Source organism: Notechis scutatus, chromosome 2 (assembly GCF_049901735.1).
Source record: "Notechis scutatus isolate UNSWTSFEM ecotype Mainland chromosome 2, rNotScu1.2, whole genome shotgun sequence".
NCBI classification, from domain to species: domain Eukaryota; kingdom Metazoa; phylum Chordata; class Lepidosauria; order Squamata; family Elapidae; genus Notechis; species Notechis scutatus.
The window spans coordinates 265,753,486-265,764,795 of NC_142010.1; the positions used below are offsets into that span (position 1 = coordinate 265,753,486).

The window sequence follows — 11,310 nt, forward strand, 5'->3', positions numbered from 1 at the left end:
TGAAAGAAGAAAGGAGGTTTAACTTCTTCATATCTCTACTATGAAGAGATATATTGCTGGACTGATTTTGTAAGTTTACTGACCTCTTTTTCGACACTGGACTTTGCAACTGATTAATCCCCGGACGGACTGAACTAGTGTGTGATATATGGACTGTTTGACTATGCTATAAATCTTGCTGGAATAAACTATTTAACTAGCACATTGTATCTGTTTTACTGAGTGTAAGCTACAACAACGTTTATCTCACATATTTGCCTGCCTGCCTGACTGCCATGCAGGTTCTGCTAGGGTGTATATCCCTAACACAAGTGTCCAATCATGGGGAGGGAGAAAGGAACAAACTACTCTCCAGTTAGACCAGTACAGGTAGTCCTTCACTTAAAACAGTTCGTTTAGGGACTGTTCAAAGTTACAATAGCACTGAAAAATGTGATTTAAAAATGTTTTTCATAGTTATGACCTTTGCGGCATCCCCGTAGTTAAGGTGAACAAAATTCAGTGGCTTGGCAACTGCTTCAAACTTATGACCATCACAGTGGCCCAGGGTCATGTAATCTCCTTTTGCAACTATCTGACAAGCAATGCCAATGAGGAAACCAGATTCACTTAACAACCACATTCCTAACTTAAGAACTGCGCTGATTCACTTAATAACTGTGGCAAGAAAAGTCGTAAAATGGGGCAAAACTCACTTAACAAATGTCTCACTCAAGCCTTAGAAATGTGGGGCTCAGTTATGGTCAGAAGTGGAGGACTACCTGTAGGGTCTCTCTTCTTCCACATTCCTCAACATGTGACCAGAACAGGGACCAGAATTTCCATTACTAAGTAAGGCAGTTGTAAAGTGAATTGTGCAGTCATTAAGTGAATCTGGCTTCCCCCATTGACTTTGTTCATTGGAAGCTGGCCAAGGGCGATCACATGACTCCAGGATGCCGCAAACTTCCTTAAGCATGTGCCACTTGCCAAGAGTCTGAATCCCGATCACGTGATTGTGGCATGCAGTTATAGTCCCAAGTGTGAGGACAGGCGGTAAGTCACATGTTTCAATGCTGTTGTAACTTCAAACTTACGCTAAATGAGTGGTTGTAAGCAGAGGGGGTGTTCAGCAGGTTCTGACCAATTCTGGAGAACCGGTAGCAGAAATTTTGAGTTGTTTGGGGAACTGGCAAATACCACCTCTGGTTGACCTCTTTTCTGCCTCCCGAGTCCCAGCTGATCGGCTGGGTCTCCTTTGGTTGCCCTGCACAGGAGAACGGAGCTGGAAGGCAGGTTGGTGGGGTGGGGAGGGAATGGAGATTTTGCAGTAACCTTCCTCTGAAGTAGGGTGGAAATGGGGATTTTACAGTATTCTTCCCCTGCCAGGCCCACCAAGCTACACCATGCCCACCAAGCCAGGCCCACAAAACCGGTAGTAAAAAAAATTGAATACCACCACTGGTTGTAAGTTGAGGAATACCTGCATTTCCATGGAGGAATCCCACCTGAGCTACTAATAACTTCTTAGCCTTCCCGTAGTATATCCAAACTCTTTTAATTATCCATTCTGCCAATTTTTTCCTCCTTTTATAAAAGTTTGAGAGGAAGAATGAAGGAATAAAAAAAAATCTCAACGTTCTGGAAATACTGTGCCAATAAAATGTCTATGGAGATTCCCTGTCATCCAGGTCATGGTTGTCCCAAAGGTGCTTTTTTTTTCCAAAAGGCAACTGGACTTTGTTTGGTTTTGATTTTTACCTTTGATAAAGTTTCACTTCTTGGATGAGAAGTGAAACGCTTTTAAAGAGAAGAAAGTCCCAAGTTGCTTTTCAAAAAAAAAAACACCACCTTTGGGTGCTCCAATACAGGTAGTCGACTTCCGGTTTTGTTTAGTGGCCATTCAAAATTACAACAGCACTGTGACTTATGACCATTTTTCACACTTGTGACCTTTACAGCATCCCTATGGTCATGTGATCAAAATTCAGATGCTTGGCAACTGGTACATATTTATGACGGTTGCTGTGTCCCGAAGTGACGTGGTCACTTTTTGACCTTCTGACAGGCAACGTCAATCGAGAAGCCAGATTCACTTAACGACCTGGTTACTAACTTATCAACTGGAAATAAAACTCTTCAGACAAGAGCGACTAAGATGATCAAAGGCCTGGAGACTAAAACATCTGAATAATGGCTGCAGGATTTGGGTTTGGCTACTCTAAATAAAAGAATTAGGGGTGACATGATAGCAGTATTCCAGTATTTGAAGAAGTGGGGGGGTCAACTTATTTTCCAAAGCACCTGAAGGCAGGAGAAGAAACAATGAATGGAAACTCATCAAGGAGAGAAGCAACCTGGAATTAAGGAGAAACTTCCTAACAGTGAGAACAATTAACCAGTGGAACTGCTTGCCACCAGAAGTTGTGGGTGCTCCATCACTGGAGGCTTTTAAGAAGAGACTGGACAACCACTTGTCTGAAATAGTATAGATTCTCCTGTTTGAGCAGGGGGCTGGATTGGAAGACCTCCAAGGTCCATTCCAGCTCATTGATTCTATTCTATTCTAACTACAATGTCTCACTTAACAACTGTGGCAAGAAAGGTCGTAAAATGGGGCCAAACTCCCCAGAACAGAAATGTTGGGCTCAATTGTGATAGTAAGTCGAGGACTATTTGTAAAAGCAACTGAACCTCATCAATTTCCTGATTATTCTTCCACGCTAACTTTAGCCTGATGATCTTACTGGAGAAGCCTCTGCACCACAAGCGATAGAGAGCATCTGCTTTAAAGCAACAGCTGGTGGGAGGTCTGGAAGCCTCTCATTTTCCTGGTGCCTGAGTAAAACAAGTCTGGGTTATCCCAAGAAGCTGAAAATAGTACATTCTTTCCTGTCAGCAAAGCTTCCAGAAGTCCAAGGATGCTTTCTTCATTATCGTTCTACATAAAGTAGGCCATTGCATCCTTGATGTTTTTAATTGCTTCATTCTTGAGCTGGCATATACTGTCTTTGGACAACAACCTCTGTTTTTTTTTCCTTTGGGCTACAGAATGACCAGATGAGGAATCTCCTCCTAAAAATGCAATACAGTCTGCTTTACAGCCCTTTCTAAGCAGTTTACAGAGTCAGCCTGTTACCCCCAATAATCTGGGTCCTCATTTTACCCACCTGGGAAGGACAGAAGGCTGAGTCAACCTTGAGCCTGGTGGGATTTGAACTGCTGGCAGTCGGCAGGATTAGCCTGCAATACTGCATTTTAACCACTGTGACACAACGGCTCAAGGAAGGAAGGAAAGGGAAGGAAGAAAGGAAACGAAGGAAGATAAAGAAGATAAGGAAGGAATAGCAATAGCACTTAGACTTATATACTGCTTCACAGTGCTTTATAGCCCTCTCTAAGCAGTTTAGAGTCAGCCTGTTGCCTGCAACAATCTGGCTCCTCATTTTAGCCACCTCAGAAGGATGGAAGGCTGAGTCCACCCTGAGCCAGTCGGTCAGGATCGAACTGTTGGCAGTGGGCAGAGTTAGCCTACAATACTGCATTCTAACCACTGGGAGGGAGAGAGGGAGGGAAAGAGGGAGGGAGGGACGAAAGAAAAATATGGATGGAAGGAAACATGAAAGATGAGGAGGAAGGAAGATAAGGAAAGAAGATAAGGAATAGCAATAGCAATTTGACCTATATACTGCTTCGCAGTGCTTTTACAGCCTTCTCTAAGCGGTTTACAGAGTCAGCTTCTTGCCCCCAACAATCTGGGTCCTCATTTTACCCACCTCAGAAGGACGGAAGGCTGAGTCCACCTGGAGCCTGGGGAGATTCGAATTGCCAAATTGCAGTAGAAGTAGCTTGCAGCACTCTAACCACTGCACAACAAGGCTCTTATACACAACAATTCCCTGTAGCTGCTCCCAAAAGAAGCTGAATTTCAGTACAGGAAGTCCTCGACTTACAACAGTTCACTTAGTGATCGTTCGAAGTTACAATGGCACTGAAAACAGTGACTTAGGACCGTTTTTCACGCTTACGACCGGTGCAGCATCTCCATGGTCACGTGCTCAAAATTCAGATCCATTGGCAACTGGCACATATTTATGACGGTTGAAGCGTCCTGGCCGGGGTCAGGCGATTCCCCTTCCAGCAGATTCAACAGGGAAGCCGGATTCACTTAACAACCGGGTGATGCTAACTTATCCACTGCAGTGATTCGCTTAATAATTGTGGAAAGGTTGTAAAATGGAGCAAAACTCACTTCATGACAGTCAACAGCAGACATTTTGGGCTCTATGATTCTTGAATCTTGACAAATGTACCTTTTCTTTTATGTACACTGAGAGCATTTGCACCAAGACAAATTCCTTGTGTGTCCAATCATACTTGGCCAATAAAAGAATTCTATTCTATTCTATTCTATTCCATTTTCTATTCTATTCTATCCTTATTGTACCCTATGACTATCATTAAGTGTTGTACCTGATGATTCTTGACTCTTGACGAAGGTATCTTTTCTTTTTTGTACACTGAGAGCATTTGCACCAAGACAAATTCCTTGTGTATCCATCCAATCACACTTGGCCAATAAAGAATTGAATTCTATTCTATACTAATTCCTATACTATTCTAATTCCTGTACTATTCTATTTTCTTTTCTATTCTATTTTCTATTCTTTTCTTTTCTATTTTCTATTCTATTCTATTTCTTATTCTATTCTATTTCCTATTCTATTTTATTCTATTTCCTCTTCTATTCTATTTCCTCTTCTGTTCTATTCTATTTCTTATTCTATTCTATTTCCTATTCTATTCTAAGTCTAGGACTACCTGTAATCCCTGAGCAAAGAAAGCATGGATTTTTGTCCTTTTCCTTCCATTCCCCCAGCAGGTTTCAAGGACTTTTCTTCCATTCTGGATTTTTTTTTTCTTCCTAAAAAAGCAAAACTTTTAAACAAGCTTATTTATTTATTTATTTCGCACATGGCCAAAAAAAAAAAAAGTTAAAAGCTAGTGAACAAGCTAATCGACTCCAATATAGTTTGGACGCCCGTTGTTCAGAGAAGGGAAAAATTCCTGTCTTAATAAATTGCTATTAATATTATTTTTTACGCCTCAGGCTCGAGTTGCGCATCCGTTGCTATGACAACGGGGCCGAGGCCTCGCTCGGCGAGGAACGGAATCCTTTCCGGACCGCCCTACTTACCGGAGGGGGGTCCTTCCCTACCCTTCTACCGGCGAACTCTCCCTCGGTCCGACTGTCGGAACTTCCGGGAAACCCCCGGAGCTTCTCTCACTCCGAGCAAGGTGAGAAGAGAACCGGCGAGGCCACGTTTCCATGACGACGCGACCAAGCCTGCCTTCAAACTCTCGCGCCGCTTTGGCGCGCCGTTGCGTCACCGTAACCGTCCAATAAAACGATGGAGGAGGAAGTAGGTGGGGCCTATAGTATCCAATCAAAAAGAAGGAACAAAAAAAGGAGCGGGAAAAAGACAAACAGAAAGCGGCAGCAGCCGCAGAGACCGTCTTTAAAAGTCTGCCTTTCTAATGGTCTTTTCCCCATCTGTCAAACTACCGAAGCCAATCATCATTCTATCCCCCAAATCGGCTACGCCTTCTGTCGTTGCTTGCTGATTGGATGGAGTCCCCTCAGTGGGTATGAGCATGAAGCATCGGTTGTACCAACAGTTGAACACACGATTGTGATTGGTCAAGAAACCTTGAGATTGACACGCATAAGATCCAATTGAAAAATATTCTCAATACTGCCGGGTTGTGTCTGGCCCAATCCGAACCCTCCGAACTGCTGAACTTCAACGCCCACAATTTGACATCAACGTAATCCTAGGCCCACAAAACTGTGGGATTATGGGAGTTGAAGTCCAGCTTTGCGAAACCTGTTCATACTTTTTTCCCCAGCAGAATTGCTTGGACAGGTATGCCGGGTTGCAGCCGCGGGTGGTTCTCAGTGGGGTCCGCTGGGCTTGCAGGCGTGTCTGGTTGGGGTGGGGTTCCCTGCTCGCCTGATGGCCTTTGTTCAGATGAGCTCCCAATAAATTGTGCATTGTTTAGTGCAGCTGATTGCAATCTCATGCAGTTATTACTATTATTAATGATAATATTAAATATTAATATTAAAATATTATTTGCTGTTAGAATTGCAGCACGGGAAGGGTTGCAACCGGAAGCTGGCTCCCAGTTTAATATGTAAAGGCGCCCAGAAACCCAGATATTAATTGAGAGGGAGGGTTTTGCATCAACTCCAATGCAGCCCTTGTGGTATAGTAGTTTAAGTAGGGCATGAGTAGATCCAGGTTCCGGACCCACTCTCAACCATGGCCCTCTATGTGGGCCTCTACTGTGGGCCACTCACACACTTGTGAAAAGGATCAGTGGAAGAGAATCTTCGTAGCTCAGGATTGAACTGTGGGGTCCTTGTTGCTCTCTGAGCTTAGTGGCTTTCTTGCAGACGTTTGATGACCCAACTAGGTAACATCATCAGTGCTTGAAGGGAGTAAGGTTTGTGGAATGAAACAGAAATTAAAGGGGAGGAGGAATGTGGGGCCCTTGGTGCTCTCTGAGCTGACCCAACTAGGAGACATCATCAGTGCTAGAAAGGAGTAAGGTTTGATACTCATCCTTGAACTGTGGGGTTGTTGGCGCTCTCTGACCTTGGTTGTTTTCTTGCAGACCTTTCATTACCTAACTAGGTAACATCATCAGTGGTGGTAGAGGGAGTGGGATTTGCAAAATTGAGGAGGGGGAGAAGGAGGAGAATTGTGAGGTCCTTGGGGTTCTCTGCTTGGTTGTTTTCCTTAAGATGTTTCCCTACCCAGCTAGGTAACATGATCAGTTCTAGGGAGTGGGGTTTGCAGAGAAGTGGAAGAGAACTGTGAGTTCCCTGGTGTTTTCTGAGGTTGGTAGTTTCCTTGCAGACCTTTCATGACCCAACTAGGTAACATCATCAGTGTTAGAAGGGAGGGGGGATTGTGGAGTGGAGGAGGAGGAGGAGGAGGTGCATGGTCGAGCTTGGTTTTCTTGTGGATGTTTCATTACTCAACTACCGATAGGTAACATCATCAGGCTAAAAAGGAGTGGGGTTTATTCTCTCTTTATGTAACAGTAACTTATCATGTTAGTGTTGGTGGGATTGCTCTTGGTAGTTCCTTGACTAGGGTATTTTTTTTTCTGCTTGATTGTTGGTCTAGTATTAATTATATAGACAGACAGACAGACAAACCGATAGGTAGCTAGATACCAATAGAAGTGAATATTTATATAATAAAATATAAGTAATAATTTGATGGAAAAGATTAGAAGTTGGAAGATGGTATTACCACGTATGCTTGTAATATCATTGGCATTAAAAATGGAATATTGAAATATTGAATAGCTACTTTTAAAAAAACCATGTATATTGATACTTGGTTTGATTAATATAACAACTATTATGAATAGCATTATTGATGTCTGTATCAAAATGAACTATACCCAGGGACCACATTGTTCATCTAGTGATATTGATGTTTACTTAAAAATAAAAATCTAGTAAAACTTGGAGGGGGGCGGGGGGAGACGTGAATATCTGTAGCTACATTTGAACTGTAGAGCCCTTGGTGCTCCCTGAATTTGGTGGTTTTCTTGCAGGCATTTCATTACCCACCTAGGCTACATCATCAGTGCTAAGACTTGTGAAACGTCTTTGTTGAATGCTGCCTTCAGGTCTACTTCTTGCCTTTAATTGCACCCAGGCTGTGGGGGTGACCCGCTGCGCCCCCCCCTTCCCAGAGCTTGCCATTTGCTAACACTGCTCCTTTGTGTTCCTTTTGGGTAAGAGCATCATGAGCTTAAGAGCCTGTGGCTTGATTATCTTCAGAAGGTTACCCAAGGCATGCGCTACGGCAGCTACGGATGGACGCATTGAGTACCTCCTCCTACAAACCTCCTACGGCACCCATCACTGGACACCCCCAAAAGGTGCGTGTTACTCACTCTGTCGTCTGAAAGAGAGCTCTGCGGTTTCCACTGGATATGGAGCCGGCGAGATGTTCCCGGGGGAAGATCAGCCAGTCAAGAAAGCATGCTGGCTGGGGAATTCTGGGAGTTGAAGACCACCCTCTTAAAGTCACTGAGGTTTGAAAAACCCTGAGCTACATTTTGGGCATCAGCTCTGGAGATGGATCCTATTTACTCTCTTCAAGTTTAATCATTTATTAGATTTTATTTCGCCTTTACTATATATTTTATAGGTAGCTCAAGGGGGCAAACCTATCTAATACTCCTTCTTCCTCCTGTTTATCTTACCCTGTGAGGTGGGTTGGCCTGAGAGAGAGGGAAGGACTGGCCCAAAATCGCCCACCTGGCTTTAATGTCAAAGGTGAGACTAGAACTCACGGCCTCCTGGCATTTGGGCCAAAGTCACCCAATGCCTTTCATGCCAGGGGCAGGACTAGAACTCACAGTCTCCTGGTGATTGGTTCACCCAGCTGGCTTTTGTGACTAAGGCAGGACTAGAACTCTCCAGATCCTGGTGTTTGGCCCAAAGTCACCTAGCTGGCATTCCTGCCAAAGGCAGGACTAGAACTCTCCAGCTCCTAGTGATTGTTCCAAAGTCATCCAGCTAACTTTCATGCCAAAGGCGAGACTAGAACTCTCCAGCTCCTAGTGATTGTTCCAAAGTCACCTAGCTGGCATTCCTGCCAAAGGCAGGACTAGAACTCTCCAGCTCCTAGTGATTGTTCCAAAGTCATCCAGCTAACTTTCATGCCAAAGGCAGGACTAGAACTCTCCAGCTCCTAGTGATTGTTCCAAAGTCATCCAGCTAACTTTCATGCCAAAGGCAGGACTAGAACTCTCCAGCTCCTAGTGATTGTTCCAAAGTCATCCAGCTAACTTTCATGCCAAAGGCAGGACTAGAACTCTCCAGCTCCTAGTGATTGTTCCAAAGTCATCCAGCTAACTTTCATGCCAAAGGCAGGACTAGAACTCTCCAGCTCCTAGTGATTGTTCCAAAGTCACCTAGCTGGCATTCCTGCCAAAGGCAGGACTAGAACTCTCCAGCTCCTGGTGTTTGGCCCAAAGTCACCCAGCTGGCTTTCGTGCAAAAGGTGAGACTAGAACTCTCCATCTCCTAGTGATTGTCCCCAAATAACCCAGGTGGCTTTCATGCCAAAGGCAGGGCTAGAACTCTCCATCTCTTGGTGATTGGCTCAAAGTCATCCAGCTAACTTTCATGCCAAAGGTGAGACTAGAACTCATGGCCTCCTGGTGTTTGGCCCAGTCACCCAGTTGCCTTTCATGCTAAGGGCAGGACTAGAACTCACAGTCTCCTGGTGATTGGCTCAAAGTCACCCAGCTAACTTTCATGCCAAAGGTGAGACTAGAACTCACGGCCTCCTGGTGTTTGGCCCAGTCACCCAGTTGCCTTTCATGCTAAGGGCAGGACTAGAACTCACAGTCTCCTGGTGATTGGCTCAAAGTCACCCAGCTAACTTTCATGCCAAAGGTGAGACTAAAACTCACGGCCTCCTGGTGTTTGGCCCAGTCATCCGGTTGCCTTTCATGCTAAGGGCAGGACTAGAACTCACAGTCTCCTGGTGATTGGTTCAAAGTCACCCAGCTGGCTTTCATGCCAAAGGTAGGACTAGAACTCTCCATCTCCTGGTGATTGGCCCGAAGTCGCCCAGCCTATCAAGCAAGCATGCCGGCTGGGGAATTCTGGGAGTTGAAGTCCACCCATCTTGCCAAGTTCGGACCACACCGCTCTAGAATCTTACAGGGAGTGGGGGGGGGGGGGCTGGCCTGCTCTGAAACCCCTGCTTTGTCTTCTCTCATCAGGGCACGTAGACCCCGGGGAAGATGACCTGGGCACCGCCCTGCGAGAGACCCAGGAAGAGGCTGGCCTGGCCTCCTCCCAGTTCACCATCCTGGAGGGCTTCAAGAAGGAACTGAACTACGTGGTCCGAGGCAAACCCAAAACTGTGGTCTACTGGTTGGCCGAGCTGAAGGACCGGGACACGGCGATCCAGCTTTCTTCCGAGCATCAGGCCTTCCGCTGGCTGACCCTCAGCGAGGCCTGCAGGCTGGCAGAATACGAGGACATGCAAGGCACCCTCCGAGAGGCCCATCTCTTTCTCTCTTCCAAAGAATAAATTTCCTTTCGTGGGATTCGGGAATGCTTGGGCAGAGGTTGCACAGCTGTCCTTCCCTGTCTTAACAGCAGCGTTTCTCAACTTTTTGCCCCTCCAAGGTGGGTGGGACTTCCAACTCCCAGAGATCCGAGCTTGGTTCTTTTTCTTGCAGACGTTTCGCGATCCAATTGGGTAACGCCATCCGTGCTAGGGAGGTGGAGGTTTGCTCCCAGCTTATGCAGGATTAAGCGACCGTGTATAAATAGAGAGCAAACCCCGTTCCCTTGTAGCATTGATGATGTTCCCTAGTTGGGTCATGAAGAAAGCAACCCAGCTCAGAGAGCACCAAGGACCCCAGGGTTGTTGTTGTTGTTGTTGTTGTCCTCCTCTTCCAATTGCTCTTCCTTTGAGCTCTGATGATGTGATTGTTAGGGATATACCCTAGCAGAATGTGCACAGCAGTCAGGCAGTCAGGCGAATATGAGAGAAAGCGTTTTTTAGTTTACACACTCAGTAAAAACGGATACACTGTCTTAGTTGAATAGTTTATTCCATTAAGAGTTTAGCAGGGTCAAACAGTCCAAATATCATTCACTAGTGTTCAGTCAGTTCAGTCCGGAGATTGTTCAATTGCAAAAATCCAGTGTCGAAAAAAAAGGTCAGTTAACTTACAATGTCAATCCATAAATCAGTCCAGTAAATATCTTCTCACAGTAGATTAGATATGCAGCATTCAAAACTCTTTCTTCCTTCGTCAGCAACAGGGAACACGCAGAACAATCAACCATCAATCCAGTAGCAATCCAGGTTCTCTAGCTCCCTCTTATGGCAGTTTCTCAACCGCACCCAAATTATATCATTTAGAGCAGGGATCCCCAACCTTTTCGACGCCGCGGCCCGGTTCCGGCGTCAGCTGGGCGCCGCGGCCCGGTTCCGGCGTCAGCTGGGCGCCGCCATCTTTTTTTGACGAAAAATCACTTCCGGTGACGTCACCGGAAGTGATTTTTCATCAAAAAAAATGGCGGCGCCAGCGCTTCCGGTGAGCTTTTTCGGGTAGAAATGGCTTTCTACCCGGAAAAGCTCACCAGCGCTGCCGCCGCCATCTTTTTGACGAAAAATTGCTTTTTTACCAAAAAGATGGCGGCGCCAGCAACCAGCGGCCCGGTAAGGCTTGTTCCGCGGCCCGGTACCGGTCCGCGGACCGGCGGTT

The 11,310-nt window shown here is 45.6% G+C and overlaps 2 protein-coding genes across 2 annotated transcripts in view; one reads left to right on the top strand and one right to left on the bottom strand.

The window, feature by feature from the left end:
- The window catches only part of KIF24 (kinesin family member 24), a 31,715-nt gene extending 26,342 nt beyond the window's left edge, over window positions 1-5,373 (bottom strand). The window contains exon 1 of the mRNA XM_087953944.1: window positions 5,177-5,373. The gene's annotated coding sequence lies outside the window, so the exon portion shown is untranslated. The remainder of the gene's footprint in view (window positions 1-5,176) is intronic.
- Window positions 5,374-5,793: 420 nt separating this feature from the next.
- NUDT2 (nudix hydrolase 2) lies at window positions 5,794-10,756 on the top strand. Its single transcript, XM_087958774.1, has 3 exons — window positions 5,794-5,906; window positions 7,806-7,947; window positions 9,808-10,756. The coding sequence occupies exons 2-3, from the start codon at window positions 7,812-7,814 to the stop codon at window positions 10,119-10,121; spliced, it is 450 nt and encodes a 149-aa protein (XP_087814900.1). The 5' UTR covers window positions 5,794-5,906; window positions 7,806-7,811; the 3' UTR covers window positions 10,122-10,756.
- The last annotated feature ends 554 nt before the right edge of the window (window positions 10,757-11,310 follow it).

Bases quoted from the DNA above. Each gene is read 5' to 3' on its own strand.
- NUDT2 (XM_087958774.1), top strand. From the start codon at position 7,812: ATGAGCTTAAGAGCCTGTGGCTTGATTATCTTCAGAAGGTTACCCAAG. The intron at 7,948-9,807 runs GTGCGTGTTACT...TTCTCTCATCAG, and splicing joins TCACTGGACACCCCCAAAAG to GGCACGTAGACCCCGGGGAA.